Source organism: Paroedura picta, chromosome 13 (assembly GCF_049243985.1).
Source record: "Paroedura picta isolate Pp20150507F chromosome 13, Ppicta_v3.0, whole genome shotgun sequence".
Classification (NCBI taxonomy): domain Eukaryota; kingdom Metazoa; phylum Chordata; class Lepidosauria; order Squamata; family Gekkonidae; genus Paroedura; species Paroedura picta.
Window position 1 is genome coordinate 38,452,185 of NC_135381.1, and position 22,145 is coordinate 38,474,329.

Below are 22,145 nucleotides of genomic sequence, written 5' to 3' on the forward strand. Positions count from 1 at the left end.
CAAGCTAAGCCTCTACACACCTCTTACAAACATACATGTTTTTCAGAAACGAAAATCAATTCCACTTGGAGAGACCTCAAGGATCCTATTCTGACATCAGAAGTTCAGCAAAGCAGTCAACATTTCACATGAAGGATTGTATTGTGTGATTTGTTTAAAAAAATGACATTTAATTTGCCTATTAAGGAATCATCCAAACACAAAGAGTTGAACTTGTACAGTTTAGTGTATTGGGTATTGGCCCTCCCAGAAAATCCATTATGGCTCTTGGGTGGAAAACTAGCAACACAAATCTGTGTTAAATGCTTGTTGTGCAAGGTGCATGAGAACAACCAAAGGTGCTCGCATGGCCTTGCCATGCTTCATTAATCATAAAGGATCTTGGAAAGAATTTCTACTGGTTTGGGGACCTCATCTATTCCAGTGAATTGGTGGCTGGAGGCTGGAGGTTCTTGCCCTTGGTGTTCTCAATCGGGGGAAGGCGGCCAGGTCCTCCATGCTGGGGGGCAGTTGTTCCTTGGATGAAGAGGTCTTGCAGTGACCTTCCAGCCATCTTTCTCTTTCTCTCTCTCTCTGTAATGCACACACAAACACAGACACTCAGGGTAACTTACATCACAAGATGCTGAGCCATGCACATGTCTTGCCTGCAACTCTTCACTCCATGTGGCTCAAAGGGCCTGCTGCTCTGTTTCGTAGGCTGCTCCCCAGCCCAGCCTCCACCAAGTATGGCCAGATTCATCAACCAACCCCCAACAGGTCTCCCGCTTCATTAACCTGCTTACCCCTTTCTCATAATTAATACATCCGTGAAATTCCGTTCCTAAAATCCCATAGGTGGGGATTTTTAACCTTTGCCTCTCTAGAAGGAAGAAAGGCTCCTCTCGGAAGCTCCCCCAGGCGGTGATCACCTTAGTTCATGAGATACGAGCAAATGAAATGATTTTCAAGGTGTTATTTGTCATCACCAGCTTGAAAATCATTTCATTTGCTTGTATTACGGCTGACGGGTCTTCTTCACCTGTTACTTCATGGGATACAGCTGGAAACTGTCCAGTCAGTCTTCCATTTGTGTGGGTGTCCCTGGTCGAGCCACTCCTTACTCTAAGTAGAAGAGCAGTGCTCAGTCAGAGAAGAATCCTGCCCCATAATACTTAGGTTTCCAAGGAAATAGGGTATGGCCTAACACCAATGTGGCGGGCAAAACATGAGCCTATCAATCCTTTGAGCCGTTTGCTCATGAGGAGAGGAAACTTTCCACCACAAAGCCCTTAGCAGCCTGAATCAGATCTCGAAAGACTGTGAGAATCCCCACCTGGTTCCCCAACCAGGAAATGAGAGTGGGGCAGAAAGGGTGTTTCCCCGTTGCGATCTTTGCTCAGGCGACCCTCTATCCGCTCCCCCCAGCCTGTTTCCTAGTTGGGACTTGTGCTGAGGCTGAAGTTCCTTCCCACAGGATCATGTCCATGAGTCTGACCCAGAAGCCTCCTAGGAGACTTCCCTTGAAGGCTGGCTCCTCAGACAGAAGGAGAGGAAGAAGGTGTTTCCTAACCCAATAGATGCGCCTAGAGTCCGTGAGGTCTCTTGAAACAGCTCAAGACCGTACATACTAACCTTGCAAACCTGGTGCTGCTAGTCCAGCAGAAACCACTGGTTTGCCCCCACTGGGAGCCAGGATGTCCCAATGGACGGATTGTGATGCGAAGCTGTCTCTGGCCATCCCCATAGCAACCCTGCAGCCAATGGGGCAGAGACAAGAAGGAGCCTGGAGAGAGGCTGGTGCTGAAGACAGCAGAGGCCCTCAGGGCAGGCAGGAGGAGTGACCAACTAGGGGCTGGAGGCCAGACACTGAGGGAGAGGAGGGGAAAGGGGAGAGGGCAGGGGTTTCTCCTTTTCTTTGGTGAAAGAGAAAATAACCACTAGCAAAGTAGCAAAATTTGAGTGGCTAGCTTTAAGAATTAGGAAAGAATGGGTCACTCACGTTTAGCCATAATAGGTCCACAGAACTTTTAGCCATAATAGGTCCACAAATTTTGCTACTTTGCTAGTTAACAAATTATCTATATCTGATAGCAATATTTGCAGGCGATACTTTCTCAGGTCGTGAGGGCATTCTATAAGCATTGGTACTAATGCACCTGTGCGAATATGATTATACAGCTTGCACTCAAATAAGTTGTGTTCTGTGTTCTCTACTTGACCCTCATTGCAGATACAGAGTTGATCCTTGAGAGGGAGTCCATGAAATTTCCCACTCAAGTAAGCAGAGGGCAGGGCATTGTGACGAAGGAGGGTAAAGGAGGGCACTGTGCTCAGGATTTGCCACTTTTCTTAGATATTGCATCTGGGTGTTCCTGTTTAGGAGATCTTTCCTAAAGAGTGAGTCCTGAATATTGTTGAGATCATGTTGCCTCTCTACTTCTATCACTCTTGTCTTAACAAGAACTATAGCCTTGTCATAACCCATAGACAAAAACAATTGATATGAGAGACCATAGTAGCACAACTTTTTAGTGAGTGCAATTTACCAAGGTGCGATGAATGTGTCGATCACTATTAGACTTGCAGGACCTTGCTCTTGGAAAAGTAGTTTTAGCCAGAATGTAAAGGTAGCTATCCAAAGCCTGGACTGAACGTTGACCATACCTGTCTCAATCCTAACTGCTACATTTGAGATGTTGTTTGGTATCACCAGAATTGCCCTCAGAAATTTAGACTGGACCTTTTCTAGACTGCCCAATCTGCCCGTTATACTAATTGGAGCCCCATATGTTAGCTGAGCAAGAGCCTTAGCCTTGAAGATGTTAATTGCTGCTGGAATGTAGCGGCCTCCTTTCTGCCAGAAGAATTTTTAAATTGTGCCTGCACTTTTCTGTGCATTTAAAGAGATGTTATTAATATGGGCAGATCTTGAATAGGTTGCCTGGAAAATAACACCAAGATATTTGTAATGTTGGACTTGTTCTATTAGGGCGCCATTTAGTCTCCAGATATGAGATTTAGGTCTCTTACCACATACCATGATCTTGGTCTTATCATGGTTAATTACCAGGCTATTCAATTGACAGTCGGAGTTTAGCGCTCTTAAGGCTCTTCTCAGTCCTATAGGGGTTCTGGCAAATATGGCTAAGTCATCAGCGTATAATAAAAGTGAGATGTGTCTTTCCCCAACTTTTGGTGGGTGGAAATTTGGAGTGGCCGATATCGTTTATAAAGAAATTGAAAAAGAGTGGGGCTAAGATACAGCCCTGCTTAACTCCCTTTCCAGAGTTAATTATATTAGTTAGATGACCTTGGGGAGTACACTTAACTCTAATAGCTGTGTTTTTGTATAAGGTTTTAATTAAGAAAAGTAGACGTCTGTCAATGGATGTCCTTTCTAATTTGGCCCATAGCAAATTTCTAGAAATAGAATCAAATGCAGATTTAAAAATCAATGAAGGCAATATAAAGAGAGGACACTGTTTTAGATGAATATTTAGCTATCAGGTGGTCAACTAACATACAGTGGCCTAGCGTTGACCTTCCTTTTCTAAAGCTTCCTTGTTCCTCTATGAGCAGGTTTTCTTCCTCTAGTCAGTCTTGGAATTTCCAAGTTAAATGCCTTGCATATAATTTGCTTACAGTACTCAATAAACTTATAGGCCTATAGTTCTGTGGGTCATTCCTGTCACCTTTTTTGTAGATTGGAACCACCACTGTGAACCCTTTCGGAAGTCTCCCTTTTAATAGAAGAAGAGTTGGTTCTTATATGCCACTTTTACATCCACCTTCCCTTCCTCTCCCCACAACAGAAGCCCTGTGAGGTAGGTAACTCTCCCTGAGAGAGCCCTGATATTACTGCTGCGGCTTCCGGATGGAGGACCCACCTTGGCTTTGACAATCAGGTTGATATCATGTGGTCCGGACATCAGGGCATGTGCTGGCCTGTGCTGCTAGAGGTCATCTCTGAGGAAGTCCAATGGTTAGGACACCCAGCTGCCATCATTGTCCACATGGGAGGAAATGATTTGCCAGCTACAAAGAGGGTCCAGTTAATTAAAGCAACTTCAGAAGACCTGGACCATCTTTGTTGGGGATAACCACGGACTCCGATAATGTGGTCATGCATAGTGGAGCGTTGCACATGACATAATGTTTGGATGATCAAGAAAGTTAATTTGATGTTGCAAAAGATCAACAAGGAGGTGGCTAGGTTGGTGACTGAATGGGGTGGTTTAATGATCCACCTCCCCCATAACATTTGTAAGGAAGTGGGGGCCTTTTAATGGGCATATGGGATCCACCTGACTGTATGGGGGTTACACATGTGGCTCCATGGAGTTCAGGCTACCATAGCTAGGTGGGTATGGGGTGCGGGGGGTTTTGATGGGAGCAAGGCCGACTGCCCTTGCTCTGGTGGTGAGGAGGCAGGAGAAGGAGCCTCTTTTGAAAGGAAATTCATCTTTTATACTGAATTCTGCAATTTAGGAGGCCTCCATAAGAAATTATGAACATGCAATCAAGTGCTGACCTGGCTGGGAAGGCAGGGGCTCGTAGGGCCAGGTGGCCTGGGATGGGACTGGAGGAGGTCTTCACCCCCTGTGGTATCCCAGGTGGACATCTTCTTGGTTAGGGATCCAGTGGCAAGGAGACTTGCATTCCTGATTGGAACTGGGGCAGACTCCACATTGGCTACTGGAGGTTGGGGTAGATGTAGTTGGCTAACTACCAGTAGGTTCATATCCCCCTGCCATGCCAACACTCCCAAAACAGTTAAAATAAAGCTGTGGCCTTGATTTGCCAACTAACTGAATGTGTGTGTGTTGTATGTGAGCCGACTGCCCACCTGCAAGTCAATATATATAATAATAACCAACTGCTGCCAAGCTACAAACAACTGAGTGGCCCCTCCCTCGGTTTTCAAGGTAAGAGATATGCAGAAGTGGTTTGCTATTGTTTTTCCAGGTTTTACTTAGTGGTCTCCCATCCAAATTCTAAACATGGAGAACCCTGCTTAGCCTCTGAGTTCTAAGAAGGTAAGCCTAGGGCTATTTGAGCCATCTATTATAAATAAATCCCCAGCAATTCCTCTAATTGTTCTGCAGATTTATATTATCCAAGAAGTTTAAGTTGAGTCTCAGGGAAGGAGACAGGAAGTAATTGATATACCTGTTGAACACAACAAAAGTCAATTGTAGTTATGGAAATAAACACAGATGAACTTTGAACGGGTGAGGAAGTTGACTGTTAGATATTTTCTCGGAAGGATGATAGAAATTTTACTAGCTACCAAAATAGCTACCCTTCTAAGTATCCACTATCCTTTCACTATGTTGCATTCGGAATAGGGAGGACTTTTTAGATTCAGCCTGCCGGGTTTCCCGGCTACTCTCAGCCACCTGTACAGTCTAGCCTGAAGTCCCTGTCAATGATTCACTAGCACTTTTTGTATCCATGCTGGTGATTCAATTCAACTTTAAGTTCTTTGGGATTGTTCTTGTGGTTAAACTGAAAGAAGAAATCAAAACAGAAATCAGGCCCTGCAATGCATGCTTGAGGATCAAAAGGAAATTCGAAGGACAAGAAACTGAAATTAAAGGTTACAGCTTAAATTCAACTGCTGTGCAGAATTACAGATGGGAAAAAAATCCCTTAGCCAGATAAAAAGTTGGCATCTTTTTACAGCTAAGCTGAGTACCCAAAAGTTGCCTGGAGGGCACTGCTTGGTTCTTTTTGGAGTGCCCAATAAGGTTTGCCCCTCTAAATAGACACTAAATGAGACTATGTCAGGAAATATTTTATTTTTCAGGAAACATTTTAAAGTCCTACTAATATTTTAGCAGAGACCTTCAGTTCCCTCCCTAATTAGCTAGCTAATTAGCCAGCTAAGATAAAAGGCAAGTAGTAACTCTTCATTACAGTTAAATAGTTAAAAGCCACCTCCAGGGGCTATGCATGTTCTTCACCGAAGACCAGCTTTTCTGTTAGAGAGAGGACTTCAAGGCAAGCCCACCAGTTTCCTGGGTTCTTAGTGGCAGAAGTGGGGGTGTCTGCTGATGGGCATCTCTGCAGCCTTCCTCCTAGACTCGTTAGTCGGGGGTCATAGTTAGTTCTTTGAAGCCTTACCCTAACTTTCTAAAAAGGTCAAACTTGATTGTTTCCTGCTCAAGCTTACCTAGGGTCATTTAAAGTTTGGAGCTTCTAACTCAACCCCACCCCCTTCGGCCACAGAGATGGCAGAAACCTGAAAACTGCCAAAGCAGGGAGGGGACTCTCTCTCACTCTTGGGTCAGGCCTGCAGATACCACCTCCATGTAGGAGATGATGGGGAGGGAGAACATGAAATACAGCTCATCTTCACACAGAGAGCAGTTCCCATTCCTATCACCTCCCCTGGAGAAAAAGGATAATGCATGCCAGAGCTGCTATGCTTGAGTAGCAGCCTCCAGGTGAGAACTGGAGACCCACTGGTTGCTCTGTAATAAGGTTTCCAGGTCCCCCTGGCCACTAGCAGGGATGGAGGGATGGATGCCAGATCAAGGTTGGGAAACTCATGGAGATTTTCGGTTAGAGCCTGGGAAGAACAGGGATCCCCATGGGGCATAATCCTGCAGAGCCCACCCTCCAAAAGCAATTTTCTCCAGTGGAGCCAATCTCTGTAGTCTGGAGATGAGCTGTATTTCCAGTGGATTCCTCACAAGGTAACCCTCACAAGAAGGAAGCTCACCAGGGACCCCATTCCATAGAGCACCCTCCACTTAATCTAATCATTGTGGCCTGGGCCTAGGTGCTGATTCCAAGAGAATTCTGGGCTCCTTTTGGAGGCTGGCGATTCTGCATTACAACGTGTTCCCCAGGTCTTTGGGTTGTAGCTCCTGCCTGATGGAACAACTTAACAGTAAACATTGGCAGCTATGTTGTCGATGGCAGGTATCTGAATCAGGGTTTTGTGAAGGGAACCCTGGAAGGGTTTCCCAAATGTGTGGGAGTTAATTAATTTTTAATATATATCTTAAATTTGTTAAACATCTATCAGTTGATATGCAACTCGCTCAATGCAGGCCTGCCCTTAGCCTTGACCCGGAAACTACAACTGATCCAAAATGCAGTGGCCAGGATTCTCACAGCGACACCGTGGCGATCCCACATCCGGCCCATCCTATATCAAATGCAATGGTTGCCAGTTGAATTCCAGATCAGGTTAAAGGTTCTGTTAATTACCTTCAAGGTCATACGAGGTCAGGGCCCAGTTTACCTGAGGGACCACCTCCCTGCCTATGCCCCCAAAAGAGCTTTACGCTCTGCCGCCACCAACCGGCTAATGGTCCCTGGCCCTAAAGAGGTTCGCCTGGCCTTAACTAGGGCCAGAGCCTTCTCTGTCCTGGGCAGAGTCTGCACTTACTTTCTTTATTCCATTGTCAATCCTGTTGAATTCAGATCATTTTGAACCCGGGTCTTCTTCCCCCCCCCCCTTCCATTGAAACAGGAAAGTCTTCTGTACGTGGTTAGGGTAGTTCAGAAGGGGGGGGGGGACAAGCATCATTCTTTTCTTGAAGGTGGGGGAGAGGAGCCAGGCAGGGAGCCTCTTTCTTTTCTTGGAGGGATGGGGAAGCAGATCGAAAAAGGCAGAGGAGGGAGGAATAATCCAGGACCGACAGAAGTTGAGAGAAATTAGGGGCTTCTCCTTTAAGGCAAGCGTGTCACATGACCAGGTATAGGTTCTCTACCATGGAGCTTTCTTTCCCAATCTGGATATTGAGGATTAGAAGCACTCTAAGATATCGCACAATAAAAGTAGGGTCACTCTGGATCAGTCCTTCTTGCTGCAGAAGGAAAATTTAAATCGCCCCAAATCCAAACAGAAATTGCATTCTGTGTAGAGGGCAGGGACTGAATTGATCTGGGGTTGGAATAAAAGCTCCGTGCAGTTTACACCCTGGTCCCCACTTGGTAGAACGAGCTACCAGAGGAGATCAGGGCCCTGACAGAACTAATACAGTTCTGCAGGGCCTGAAAAAGGGAGCTCTTCCACCAGGCATTTGGTTGAGGTCAGGCACAACCAAGCAACATCTACAGGGCCCCTGCCCCCCCCCCCATCCCTCCCCTCCAGAAACCCACTAAGATCCCTGGACCTGTTTGATTTACTATTGTTTATGTTATACTATTACCGGTTGTATCAGTTAATAATATGAATGTTATAGTTATTGTATGTATGGTTCTATGTATAGTTTCAGTTTTGTGTAAACCGCCCTGAGCCTTCAGGGAGGACGGTATATAAATATGAATAAATAAATATATAAATTAAATAAAATGACCATATATGTTCATATTGACCTCCCCTCCCAGTGATGGGCCAGGAGGGGATGGGGAGGGGATGGGCCACAGGTGGGTATGTACATGGCTAAAGGCAGGTAACAATAGAGCCAAGCCCCTTTTTTAAAAATATTATTCATTAATCTGAATATTACTGTTATTTCACAATTATAAATATTGCATTTGGTGTTATTTGAGGTTTTTCCCTATAATCCTTCTGGAGTCTGGAGAAAGGCAGACTTTAAGTTAAAAAAGCGAGTGATTTCAGCAAACAGATTGAAGTGGGTCGCCGTGTTGGTCTGAAGCAGCACAACATAACAAAATCAGAGTCCAGTGGCATGATGGCAGTTCATAGTCTGAGTAGGAGTGCTTGCCCTCGAAAGCTCATGGCTTGAATAAATCTCTATTGGTCTTAAAGGTGCCCCACTGGACTCTGATTTTGTTAGATTAAAACAGTAATGGTTGTGATTAGATACTGATTTGGGATTGATGGCAGATGGAAATGGGGATTTTTGAGTCCCAGGACTGGGAGGGAAGCATTTGACCCCTAGTTAATAGCACAGAATCACTGACACTGAAAAAACTAACCATACAATCTGGAAAACATTAACTGGATTACCTCAGAGTTTAAAGATCTTCAGTTCCTGGAGATGGGCCAGCGTCTTGCTCTGCGGGTTCCAATAATATATGTGACCTGGCATTTTAGAACCTTTGGTTATGATAGGTAACTGAAAAACAATCCCAAGAGGAAATTTGCTTTGGTCACAAGGAATTACGTCAAGAAGGTATTTTGGCTGGACTTCCCTTTACTCCCTCCACAAACAGCGTTCTGAGGAGAGGGGAAAAAGGGTTACACTTACTTGAGGGTAACCTAGCCAAGATCCCCTTCAGATGACCAAAATTAGTTCCCTGGGAGAAAACGGTGCTTTGGAGAGGGGACTCTGTGGTTCTGTACCCTTCCCAACCCTACTGTCCCCAGTGTCTTATTGGCACCAATGCCATCAGCCGGGGAGGTGGGTGTGGGGGGTAGCTTCCTTGGAGTTGACTCTTGGTATTTTTCTATGCTGTGCCCATTTATTCTCATCCCTCCCTGGGCTCTTGGGTCTTTTATCGCTGTTACCTCAAGGAGATCTGTGTAGTGTCTGAAAGGGAATCAAATGGCCTTGAGGAGCATTCAGCAAAGCAGGTATCAAATCCGGAGTTGCTTTCACTTTAGCAGATGAAAGAGCTTTTCCGTGGAACATCTTTTGGCATGAAAAACGCTTGAACGAAGGGGGGGGGGTGTATTTGAGCCCAAACCTGTATGTATCCTGGCTCTACAATTGTGCCCTGTCTTAAGCAATGATTACCTGTTGTCATCCTTTGCCCATTCTTGCTCTCTTAGTCACTAGACTTAAAACTTTCTTATGAACTCTCTGTTAAACACTGCCTAAGGTCATTTTATATGTCTTACTGGAAGTGCATCACAGGGTCGCGACACTCAGGGTGTTTCCGCACAAGGACCAATGTTTACCAATTGGTCCCGCAAAGCGGAAATGCTATTTTTAAAAGTGCAATCTCGGCGTTATGCATACCTGCTTTTTTAGTGGAATCCAGTAGCGTTTAATTCGTTTCCCACAGGTTTCCGGTCTTGCAAAAATCGCTATACAGTGAATTGAGGCTTTTGAACTCTGGTGCTGGAGAAGACTCTTGCAAGTCCCTTGGACTGCAAGGCGAACAGACTGGTCAGTCCTAGAGGAGATCAGCCCTGACTGCTCCTTAGAAGGCCAGATCATGAAGGTGAAACTCAAATACTTTGGCCACCTCATGAGAAGGAAGGACTCCCTGGAGAAGAGCCTAATGCTGGGAGCGATCAAGGGCAAAAGAAGAAGGGGACGACAGAGAATGAGGTGGCTGGATGGAGTCACTGAAGCAGTAGGTGCAAACTTAAATGGACTCCGGGGAATGGTAGAGGACAGGAAGGCCTGGAGGATCATTGTCCATGGGGTCGCGATGGGTCGGACACGACTTTGCACCTAACAACAACAAAAGCAAGTAACCAAAGGGCAGCCAGTTTGGGCCAGTTGAAGGAAAAGAAGACAAGCTTGCTACTTCCTGTCCTCTCATGTAGTTCAGCAGCTTTCCTTTTCAAAAGACAAGGGCATTGAAAATGCATCCTGGTTTGGGCTTTATGGCCTTTCTTGTGCCCTGTGCAAAGTAGGTGAAGATTCACGTGTTGTGATTTTATGACCTGAATTTGCCCAGCTCCTTATTATTTCCATTGTTTTTTTCCTTTGAGCTCGTCTTTGCTTTGCCTATATGACGCTTTGTGATGTTTTATGTTTGTTTGACAAAGCATGCTGTGAAATTTCTGTTTGAAGGCAGTATCAGCGTCTCATGAACGGTGGAATAACCCGCACGGCTCTATTTCTTTCCGTTCTGGCTTGACACACGGCTGGTTCCAGCTCTGACAATTGCAGTTTAAACTGGCACAGCGTCACCTTGGAATTGGTCAGGTCTGGGCCTCCGCTTGTTTCCCCTCTTTGACATTTCCCCATGACTGCTCTGGCAGAATTCATTTCTGCAGCTCATGTTATATTACCGGGCTGTTTGCCCACCCATACCTGGCAAGGAATCTTGTCCAGCCAGTCTGAGTTAAACATGTGATGTAAAGTAAACTCTGGTTATAAGCTCATTGCCAGGTCAATATTTGCAAGAGCTCAAGGGAGGGAAGTTTTCGTTCTTTTTATTCTTTTTGGGGTTTAAGCCGCTGACGCAAAAGTTCCTAAACTTCCTTCACATCCACGTAAAAGCTGATGGGTGAGTTTTGCCTGCCTCCTCTTCCACTGATGTTTCCAGCTTTGCGAGGAGCTGACTATGAAGGACAGACTGGAGGAACTGAGAAATCGAGTTAACGAGGATGGGGACTCTCTGGATCTGGAAGAGACCCTCTCCTTTGACAACCCTGTCTTCCAAGAGGGAGAGAGTAGCCCGATGAGCAAAGTCTTCCAGGAAATCAACAGCCTCTCCTTGGCCCTTGGTAAGCTGGAGGAATTATCTGAGGATATTGACAGGAAGCAGCAGCAGGTTCTGTGCTGTACAACAGAGGAGAGCATCTGCAAAGAGAAAAAAGAGCTCAGCCAGTTTAAGAACGATTTCACCAAGGAGGCCAAAACCATTCAGCCAAAGCTCAACAGCATCCGGGAGACGCTGACCAAGGGTGGTGAGCAGCGATTGGCCATCAGCCGCATCCGCCACAACCAGCTCTCCGTCCTCATTGGCCGCTACCGTGACATCATCACCGGCCATTACGCCAAGGAGACCCAATACGTGGAGAAGCTGAAGGAGCAGATCAGGAGGCAAACAGAACTGGCGGGCTTAAGCTTGCGGGATGAGGACATCAAGCAGCTGGTGGAGAGCCCAGTGGCGCCGCGCATCGTTGGGCAAGACCTGGAAGTGCTCAAAGCCAAGCAGCATCTGGCCATGGCTCACGTACGCCACCAGCAGCTGCTCGACTTGGAAGCTCAGATCACAGAGCTGCATTCCCTCTTCTTACACATGGAAGTCTTGATCGCTGAACAGCAGGAGGTCATCAACAGCGTGGAGTACAATGTCTTGCACACCCTCGACTACATCTCCCAGTCCAACAACGAGGTCAAGAAAGCCCTCAAATACGAGCGGCAATCCCGCTTTTCTGCCCTGTTGTCCACTCTGGTGGGACTCTGTGCTTGTTGCACGTGCTTATCATGTGTGGCCATGCCCAGCATAGTGCGGTGAGCAGAAGATGAGGACAGGCCTATGGCTGAGAGCACTGCAGAATCTTGGATGTGCATGAAAATAAGGACAGGTCCATTTGGGAGGGAGGTCCCTTTGGCAGCTAGCCGCAGCTTTGCCTGTTGAAAGTGTGTCTTATAACAATTTTTTTTTTTAAAGAAAATTCCTTGTCTTTGTCTTATCATTCTTCGGTTTCTATTGGTGCTCTTAGCAGTGATTCCGTAACAGTGACTACGCAAGTTTGTTTCTTCTACCGTATTCTTAGGATGAGCTGGCGAGTAGAATTTGTCAAATAGAATGGCTCTCAAGGGCAGAATTGCACAGAGCCCTGTCGTGAAGGCTTGGCAATCCCAGATGCTTCTCAAACAAGCAACGATTACCCAGCTCGGAGGGAAAGGCAGTTTGCCTATGCTCTGAGGTACTCTCTTTTCTGTTCTATTTCTAGACCTAGCACTGTGTGTTCTAGACCTAGCACTGAAATCAGGTTCTAGCAGAAACCTGAAACTTTGATGTATCCTGTTAAAACTTTGGGGACTTCTGTCATACAATGTCGTCTAAAGGAAGTATCTGGTATTTGGGATCTGACTCTAACCTACATTTTTGAAGTTCTGCTTTCTTTTGCTGCTGCTCATATTTGTAGTTTGTCCTGACCAGGGGCTCGTGGGAATTGTAGTCCATGGACATCTGGAGGGCCGCAGTTTGACTACCCCTGGTCCTGACTATGTTCCATTCAAAGAAGCCAAGTCCCCTTTTTTTCCGCTGAGGAAGAGATCACCGTGCCATTTAAATATCGTTCTGTTTGCTCAGTGCTGACTTTATTTATTCCTGGAATATCTCAATGCAAGGTAGATAATATATTTTGCGGCTGGGTTTCATTCTATATGTTCAGGATTTCTAATGGCTTCTGATCTGATTGTCCTTTTTTTGTTTTCCTTTTGTACAACCAGCAGTGTGAATTATGGATGTTAAGTTTACATTAAAAATTTTGTAGAAAAAAAGAGAAAAGAAAAGTCTGTTTCCTGTTACAGATCAGTTTTGGCTTCCACTTTGTGTTTGCATTTCTAGAATGTTTCTGTGTCAGACAAAAAGCAACATCGGGGCCCATGTCTGCTCCTTGAGCCCCGTCACCATGGGTGGGGCAGGACGGGGTGGGGTATAAGTCTGAAAATAAATAAGATATATAAACACCCAGAGATCCTGCAAGTGTCGCATTAAATTGCATACTTGCTGCTTTTTGCAAGGACTGCCTCATTTATCACATTTTCTTGCTGCCGGGAGCCCTCTTCAGGCGGCACAGTTCGTGTGGATGAAGCGGCGTGGGGAGAGCGCAGCACGGGCGAGGTGACGTCACAAACACGGAACGCCTATTTAAGACGTGGGCGGAGTCACCTCCCACTGGCGGCAGCAGCAGCGAGAGGACATTCCCACCCGCCCGCCCTCTTGTTTGGTTTTCGGGAAATTGTGGTTTGATTGGTGAAGTGTTAATGTTTGAAACCAATTGTCACAACTTGCAAGGGGCGGAATGGCACAGTTAGAGAGCACAGGGGGAGCTCGATGGAGCTTCAGTGGTTATCTTGGGGCCTCAAATGCTGAGGCGGCTTGGAGCGAGTCAGGCCAACCTGGAAGGGGAGGCTGGACGCTCGCTGAGCCACGTGGCTGGTGATGTCCGGAGGAGGTTTGCGCCTCTCTCGGGCCCGTCAGGAAGGAACACTTCCCAGGGGGTGGCTCAGTGCCAGAACAGGGTGACCTGCGCTCCCGGGGAGGGAAGGAGGCAGGGGGCCCCTTGGTGGCACTGGGCCAAAACCGAAGCCGCAGGAGAGGCTCTTCTTAACCATGCTCATTTAATGCCAACAGAGTGGGACTCAAAATAAAGTTGTGGCCATGTTAAATGCCATCCTTCGTGCAGCGTCGTTCTTCCACCCAAAAAATCTGCCTGCAAGTCAATATATTTTCAGGGTGCAGCTTTCGTAAATTGCATTCAGTCCTGCATGTGGAAGTAAAGATAGAACCAGATTAGAGCAATAAGCATATCTGCAAACTTGCAAGAAAATAGATATGCTGGGGGAAAGTTGTGGGAAAATAAAGCACATAGAAGGATCTAAGAAATCTCTTAAATGAAGAAAAAGAAGAAGAGTTGGTTCTTATATGCTGCTTTTCCCTACCCGAAGGAGGCTCAAAGCGGCTTACAGTTGCCTTCCCTTTCCTCTTCCCGCAACAATCACCCTGTGAGGTGGGTGAGGCTGAGAGAGCCCGGATATCACTGCTGGGTCAGAACAGTTTTATCAGTGCCGTGGTGAGCCCAAAGTCACCCAGCTGGCTGCATGTGGAGATGTCCAGAATCGAACCCAGCATGCCAGATTAGGAGTCTGCACTCCTAACCACTACACCAAACAGGCTGTCTGAACTCTCTGCACCCTGAACTTCCTAGGGGTGGTATGATACCATATGCCCAGACTCAGGGAGCCTGGCAACTACACTTGATAAGACACTATGCATATGTGAATGCATCTCCAACATACATGCACACTGCTGGTATGGCAGCATGACTTAAACAAGAATCAAGCTCTTTGTTCTTTTAATGATGAAAATGGCACCAGAGTGGAAATGTAAAACTTCCCATTCTTTTTTGCCCCTGTGCTAGGCTTGACTTGTAGCCAACACAGCCTATAAGGAACTTGGGTGGTTCATTATCAGGAAGAGAATAGCAGCCATAGAGTTGCAAATATTCCTTACCTTTTCATAGGTGACTGCCTGCTGTAAAATGCATTTCTGTATATATTAACTAATTTACAAATTAGAGACACAGATGGTAGCACGCTGGAAGAAGCTGTATTAAAAAGGATTAAACTCAACACCCCTGGGAATTAACAATCAGCTTGGTAACTTGAAGTGTTTTACTTGGTAGCTGTTTAGAGTTTCAGAAATGCATCCAGAGATTATAAAACCTTTTATTAACATTTAGAGAAATAAATCCTGCCTGCGTAGCACAAGCAGCTGACTGAGCCACCTCTAAGAGGAAGAAAGTGGCCTAACTTACTTAAATGGGCTGGAATGGAGACCATTGTTCTTCTCTACTGGCTCTCCTAGGGGCTGCTGTGAATTGAAATTTCTTGAACCAAGAGGCACTAACATTTGTAAGTGTTTATACAGCACTTCACCGTCTCATTGAAAGTCCTGGAAGGTTGAAGTGTTCCCCTACAGGTTTCTCAGTTCCTGTGATTTTTGATGTCAGACTTGTGTCCATTAATTCTTTGGCAGAGGTTTTGACCTGTTTGCCCTATGTAGAGAACTGAGGGGCACTGATGGCACTTAACAGCATATACAATGTTAGAAGATGAGCAAATGAATAAGCCTTTGATGGTGTAGGTGATGTTGTTAGGTCCAGTGATTTGGTTGCTGGGATGTACGTGGCAGAAAAGTTGGCACCTGGGTTTGTTGCAAAAGTTGGCACCTGGGTTTGTGTCCATGTTAAATTAGAAGTTGCATGGTTGTGGGTGAGGAGTTGTCTGTGTGCAAGAAAAGCTTTGCCTCCCAAAACTTGGGGAAGAGAATTGTGAGGTCCATTTTGCACAGCTTAACTGTAACTGAAGTCTTACATTTAGTAATCGCTATTATTTTGATGTTCTGCATGACGTTGTTAACAATCCACCAAACTCCAGCAACATTCGGATTTTTATAGAGCTTTGGGGGGGAAATCGCAAAAAGTGAAAAAATCGCTACACTCCTGAGTGCAATCCGTAACACATCAGCAAAAGACATGTGCGTTCTCAAAATAGCGGCAGAAAGAAAGTCCCTCCCTAGCTCCTGCCCTCGAGCTTCTGGGAGACGTTCTTGCCTTTTTTTTTTTTTTTACGTTGACTGCCGATAGTAACGAATACACGAGCACCTGGCTTCCTAGTCCGAATCCCCTTTACAATCAAATCTGAAGTGCCCAAGAGTAAAACAAACCTCCCCTGTTCAATAATATGTCCACGACCAGCATCCCATTCCCCATCGCCTATAACTACGGCCAAGAAGCAGCAGCCATCGTGGAAGCCATTTTTAAAAATTCTTTAAGAGTGTGTAAACGATTAATCGCTAGACATTATGGCAGCGAAAAAATAGTTTTCAACTTGTGTGCTTGGGGTGGGAAGATGAAGAGGGCGGTTAGTGGCGTGTCCATGTGCTTGCTGTGAATAGACTAGAGAATCACAGAATCATAGAGTTGGAAGGGGCCATACAGGCCATCTAGTCCAACCCCCTGCTCAACGCAGGATCAGCCCTAAGCATCCTAAAGCATCCAAGAAAAGTGTGTATCCAACCTTTGTTTGAAGACTGCCAGTGAGGGGGAGCTCACCACCTCCTTAGGCAGCCTATTCCACTGCTGAACTACTCTGACTGAAAATATTTTTTCCTGATATCTAGCCTATATCGTTGTACTTGTACTTTAAACCCATTACTGCATGTCCTTTCCTCTGCAGCCAACGGGAACAGCATCCTGCCCTCCTCCAAATGACAACCTTTCAAATACTTAAAGAGGGCTATCATGTCCCCTCTCAACCTCCTTTTCTCCAGGCTGAACATTCCCAGGTCCCTCAACCTATCTTCATAGGGCTTGGTCCCTTGGCCCCAAATCATTCTCATTGCTCTCCTCTGTACCCTTTCAATTTTATCTACGTTCTTCTTGTATGCTAAGGAGGACTGGCTGCCATCGCAGTTGGCTGTGACGTGTACGGACTACATTTCTCTCGTGGAAATGCATATGCATTATGTAGGGGTGGGGGAATGCTCATGTCTGATAACCAACTAACTGTACACACTCTTTCTTTATTCACAGATGTTCATTCAGAGGAGGAGCACACAGAGGTGGGGGCTGCAAGCCCACTGTGCGGGGACCCACCTGAAGATGTCCATAGAGGGGCAATGTGTGCGGAGGAGAGACTCCAAAGGGAACTTAGGAGACAGAGGCGTGTCTTTGTCTTGACCAATGTCGGTCAGAAGCTCCTAGAGCAGGCAGAGGAGGACATGAGGCGCTCACGTGCCTTTGAGGAGGCAATGCTGGGCTGGGACCGCGAACGTACTCAGATGGAGTTAGAGGAAGGGAGACTCATGCGGGAGGTCTTCATGGCCACCAATGAAACACTCAGGGGGAGTGAGGAGGAAATCAGAAGGATAGGGGACCTTGTGGGAGGGCGGTTGTGGTGATGGAGGCCAGAGAGGCGAGGGAGACTGCAAACCCTCCACAGATAAATGTCAACCTAACACCCCCCCATGCAACAAACCCCACCTACCCCCTCCTACAGCATGGCTACACAAGCCAGGAGGAGGCCAGCCCTTGGCAAGAGGAAGGTGAAGCCTGCTGAAAAATACTCCCCCTCTTAGTAAAAAACAATATTATTGCACTCTAAGTTCTGTTTGTTAATTAAATGTTTATGGTTGTTTCGCATTTAGAGTGTCCTGCATATTCTATATCTTGCAAAAGGCTAGATCCTACTTATTATTAAGGTGTCTGGATGAGCCCTGGTTTTGTGAGGTGGGGGTGGGGGTGCTGGCTGCGCATGCTAGGGTACACAGTATTGGGGGGGGTGCATGAAAGATGGACAAAAGAGACTGTTTATGTTTTGCATCAATTATTAAACTTTTATTTAGAAATACAATTAACAAGAAAAATAAAAATAGAACAATTTGGACCACCCCCTCCCTCCTCCAACCCCAACGAACAGCAACACTAAAGCATTGAACTCCCACTGGCTTCCCCTTCCCTTTCCCCACCCTGCCCACCTTTCCCTGTAGCACGCTTCCCTTTTACCAACTTGCCTTTCATAGAATCATAGAGTTGGAAGGGGCCATACAGGCCATCTAGTCCAACCCCCTGCTCAATGCAGGATCAGCCCTAAGCATCCTAAAGCATCCAAGTAAAGTGTGTATCCAACCTTTGCTTGAAGACTGCCAGTGAGGGGGAGCTCACCACCTCCTTAGGCAGCCTCTTCCACTGCTGAACTCCTCTGACTGTGAAAATTTTTTTCCTGATATCTAGCCTATATCGTTGTACTTGTAGTTTAAACCTATTACTGCGCATCCTTTCCTCTGCAGCCAACGGAAACAGCATCCTGCCCTCCTCCAAGTGACAACCTTTCAAATACTTAAAGAGGGCTATCATGTCCCCTCTCAACCTCCTTTTCTCCAGACTGAACATTCCCAAGTCCCTCAACCTATCTTCACAGGGCTTGGTCCCTTGGCCCCAGATCATCTTTGTCACTCTCCTCTGTACCCTTTCAATTTTATCTATATCCTTCTTGAAATGAGGCCTCCAGAACTGCACACACTACTCCAGGTGTGGTCTGACCAGTGCCGTATACAATGGGACTATGACATCTTGTGATTTTGATGTGATGCCCCTGTTGATACAGCCCAAAATGGCATTTGCCTTTTTTACCACTGCATCACACTGCCTGCTCATGTTTAGCTTACAGTCCACAAGTACCCCAAGGTCTCGTTCACACAGTGTTACCTAGAAGCGTATCCCCCATCCAGTAGGCATGCTTTTCATTTTTCTGACCCAGATGCAGAACTTTACACTTATCTTTATTGAATTGTATCTTGTTCTCATTTGCCCATTTTTCCATTGTGTTCAGATCTCGTTGAACTCTGTCTCTATCTTCTGGAGTATTTGCTAGTCCTCCCAATTTGGTGTCATCTGCAAACCTGATGAGTAGTCTCTCCACCCCCTCATCCAGGTCATTAATAAATATGTTAAAAAATACCGGACGGAGCACAGAGCCCTGATGTACCCCTCTCAACCTCCTTTTCTCCAGGCTGAGCATTCCCAAGTCCCTCAACCTATCTTCATAGGGCTTGGTCCCTTGGCCCAGATCATCCTCGTCACTCTCCTCTGTACCCTTTCAATTTTATCCACATCCTTCTTGAAGTGAGGCCTCCAGAACTGCACACAGTACTCCAGCTGTGGTCTGACCAGTGCCGTATACAATGGGACTATGACCCGATCCCCTAACCTGAGAGGATTGTTGCTTACCAGGGGCGAAAATGAAAGACATTTCAGAACGGCTGCCCAAACTCCTCATATCTACGGATCGCTACTTATTTGTGATGGTCCATGTGGGTATGAATGACATGTCCGTGAATACCATCGCTCCTATTAAAACAGACTATCAAGATCTAGGGAGGAAGTTCAAACAAATGGGGGCACAAGTGGTATTCTCTTCAATCTGCCGGCAGGAGAGATTTAGTTTATGGGACCATGGGATAGGCTTTCTTGAGGAAGGCCTACTAGCACCTGTTGGAATGCACTTGTCGAAGTTGGGGAAGAATGTGTTTGGCAGGAACCTGGGGAGATTCATCAGGAGAGCTTTAAACTGAAGCCATAAGGGGAAGGAGACGTTCAACATTGGGAGTGTAAGGAAGGAGACCGATTGGGGGCAGCCCAACCAGGAAGGCCACCTCATAGGGAACCAAAAGTAAAGGCATTCAGATGCCTTTATACTAACGCCCGAAGCATGGGCAATAAGAAGGAAGAGCTGGAACTTCTCATGCCGATGGAAAGGTATGATCTCACTGGCAGTCTTCAAGGAAAGTAATGGTCCCAATTGCTTGCTGTTTGTAAACCCCTGCTTTCTGCTCTGCATGGCTTTCTGTGGTGAACGGAAAGGAGGAGTTTAAATAACATCTAAGCCAAACAGCTGAGCTGCTTAATAATAAAGGTGTTTTTCATACAGAAGCAGGGGTATACTCCGGCTTTCTGCTCATGAACTACAGTATTTGCTGGCGTATAAGACTACTTTTCCCCCCTGAAAATCATGCCTCCAAGTGGGGGGGTCGTCCTATACGCCGGGTGCACTTCAGTTGGGATAGACAGAGCTGCCCATAGTGGCCTCCCGATGCCCGCCCACCTCATTCTACATACCATCCAGCATTGTGCGGTATCCAGCATGGCCGTGGCGGGTCATCAGCGTGGCTGCGGTAAGCATCAGCAGCAGGGATGCCAGCCTTTTCAGGGTGACTGGCCCGTTCTGCTCGGCGGAAAGCAGCGGTGCTCCGGCCAGCCCTTGTCTACGCAGAGCTCGCACATGCGCACTTGCACACTAGTGCCGGTCACAGGGAGATGCAGGGGTGGGCCGGAGGCACTGCGGTCGCGCTGCAGCCATACCATGGTGACAATGACAGGTACTGTAATGTAATGTAACAAACTCTATATTTTGAGTGGAAATGTTGGGGGGTCGTCTTATACGCCCGGTCGTCTTATACGCCGGCAAATACGGTATATCAAAATTCACGGAAGTTCACAAACATCACTTTGCAAACCACAAACTGGCCAAAATTCATGATGAACTTTAGTTTGTCAGCCAGATGGAGCTTTTACCTAATCAAGACTACCTTCGTCTCAGGCTCCCAGCACTAAGTGCTTTGTTAACTTGGCCTAGTTGGGTATATAGACAAGAAGGAGTAGGTAATGGTGGGTGCCATAAGCTTGCTCCAGTGTTTGGTTTGCAGAGGGTTGGACTAGATGACCCTGGAGGGCCCTTCCAACTTTATGATTCTATGATAGGTACATCAGCCAAGTCAGTTGTTTAGGCGGGCTGTTGCATTGTGAACATGTTGCGAATCCTCTTTTTAAATGACACGTGAGCAACCTCTGGTGCTCTTTTTTTATGCCCCCCTATAACTCCCCCCCCCCATAAGTTTAACTAGATCAGAAGACTCATTTTCATAAGCTCCGCTTGGCAGGAGAAGCTGCTGGATAGTTTTTCTCCCACGCTTTCAAATGTTTGGATGTCATTAGCCTTTGTTGCATTATCTCCTCTGTCCAGCCTGCGTTGATGACTCATTCCCTACAGAGCAGCAGAACTTTAATAATACGGCTCTTTGGAGGGGGTGGGGCAGCATCCAGCCGTCCTTTGGAATCGCCTTGAAGACTTAAAAGGAAATATAAGAAACCAAGTCACCCCCTGAAGAAGCTATTATCTCCACTGTCCTTAATCTGATAGGAACAGGAAAAGATGCCAGGCTGCAGAGCAGATGGGTGGCTTTCATTCAGAATTTAAAAGCGACGGGAGAACTGGCTTCTAAAAAATGACAGTGGTGTGATTTATTAGATGTCGCCCCATGCCCTGGCAGGACAAAAAAGGCCCCTGACTTACCAGGGCTGCAAGTTGACAGTAGCAGGAGGAGGCACAGGAGAACGACAGGGGAGGATGCAGCTGCATCTTGCTGTGGAGAAGGACGGGCTCTTTATTAAGTGCCGTGTGTGTGGACCCAGCCCAGGGGTAGTCAAACTGGCATTCGCTGGCAGGGGCTCCTGGGAATTGTAGTCCATGGACATCTGGAGGGCCGCAGTTTGACTACCCCTGACCAGCCTCTTTCACCCAGAGAGTTGCAGCCACACAGCTGTCTGGAGCAGCTGGGGAAGGGGATGTGAAGCATCAGTACGGCGGGGGAGGCCAATTGGGCGGTGTCCAGACAGCGAGGCGGTGGTTTCTTGGTTCCCTCCCTGGTCCGGAGGCTTGCGGGAGGGCAGCTGCTGCCGCCCAGGAAGCCACGAGGGTGGAGTGGGCAGGGAGCACCAGACAACAGTGTGGTGGGCTCTCATTCTTCCACCAGTGCCACTGGGAAGGGCTGGGGGTGAGAGATGGCGCCCAGGAAGCACCAAAGAGCTGGGAGCAACTGGGATGGAAGCTCCAGGCCTAGTTCATCAGGGTCCCAGGCAGAGGTGGAGGAGAGTGGGGACGCAAACTGGCAGCCGGCTGAGCGCTTGTGCACCAGGGCCATCTTGGTGGCAGTGGTTCCCACAAGGCAACCGGAGGCTGGGGGGGGGGGCGGGGGGCAGCGGGCAGCAAAGGGAGGCTGAGAGTCCATATGTGGAGTATGTGGAAAGAGGGGTTGCCCTCGCAGTAGGGTGCTGCGGTGTGGCCCAAGGTGGGGGGTAGTGGGCCTCCTCGGTGGGGAGCAGCAAGGCATCATCCTCTCGTAGGGGGGCTGCATGGGGTGGGGAGCCTTGGGAAACCGGGCCGGTCCACATCAGGGGAGTGGGGGTGAGGCCCTTCTGGGGATGAAGCCAGGGTGGCATTGTTGGTAGGGGGACAGCCATGAGGGCTGTTCCACAG

At 47.1% G+C, this 22,145-nt stretch overlaps 1 protein-coding gene and 1 long non-coding RNA gene across 2 annotated transcripts; one reads left to right on the plus strand and one right to left on the minus strand.

Moving 5' to 3' along the window:
- Window positions 1-207: 207 nt before the first annotated feature.
- LOC143822829 (uncharacterized) lies at window positions 208-9,008 on the minus strand. The gene is made up of 2 exons (XR_013226272.1): window positions 8,915-9,008; window positions 208-573 (listed from the first exon to the last, which is right to left on the minus strand). It is a non-coding gene; the product is annotated as an uncharacterized LOC143822829 (long non-coding RNA).
- A 1,530-nt stretch (window positions 9,009-10,538) lies between these two features.
- Window positions 10,539-17,467, plus strand: LOC143822828 (syntaxin-3-like). Its single transcript, XM_077308458.1, has 2 exons — window positions 10,539-12,466; window positions 16,865-17,467. Exon 1 carries the CDS (start codon window positions 11,152-11,154, stop codon window positions 12,049-12,051), a length of 900 nt encoding a protein of 299 aa, XP_077164573.1. The 5' UTR covers window positions 10,539-11,151; the 3' UTR covers window positions 12,052-12,466; window positions 16,865-17,467.
- The last annotated feature ends 4,678 nt before the right edge of the window (window positions 17,468-22,145 follow it).

Bases quoted from the DNA above. Each gene is read 5' to 3' on its own strand.
- LOC143822828 (XM_077308458.1), top strand. From the start codon at position 11,152: ATGAAGGACAGACTGGAGGAACTGAGAAATCGAGTTAACGAGGATGGG.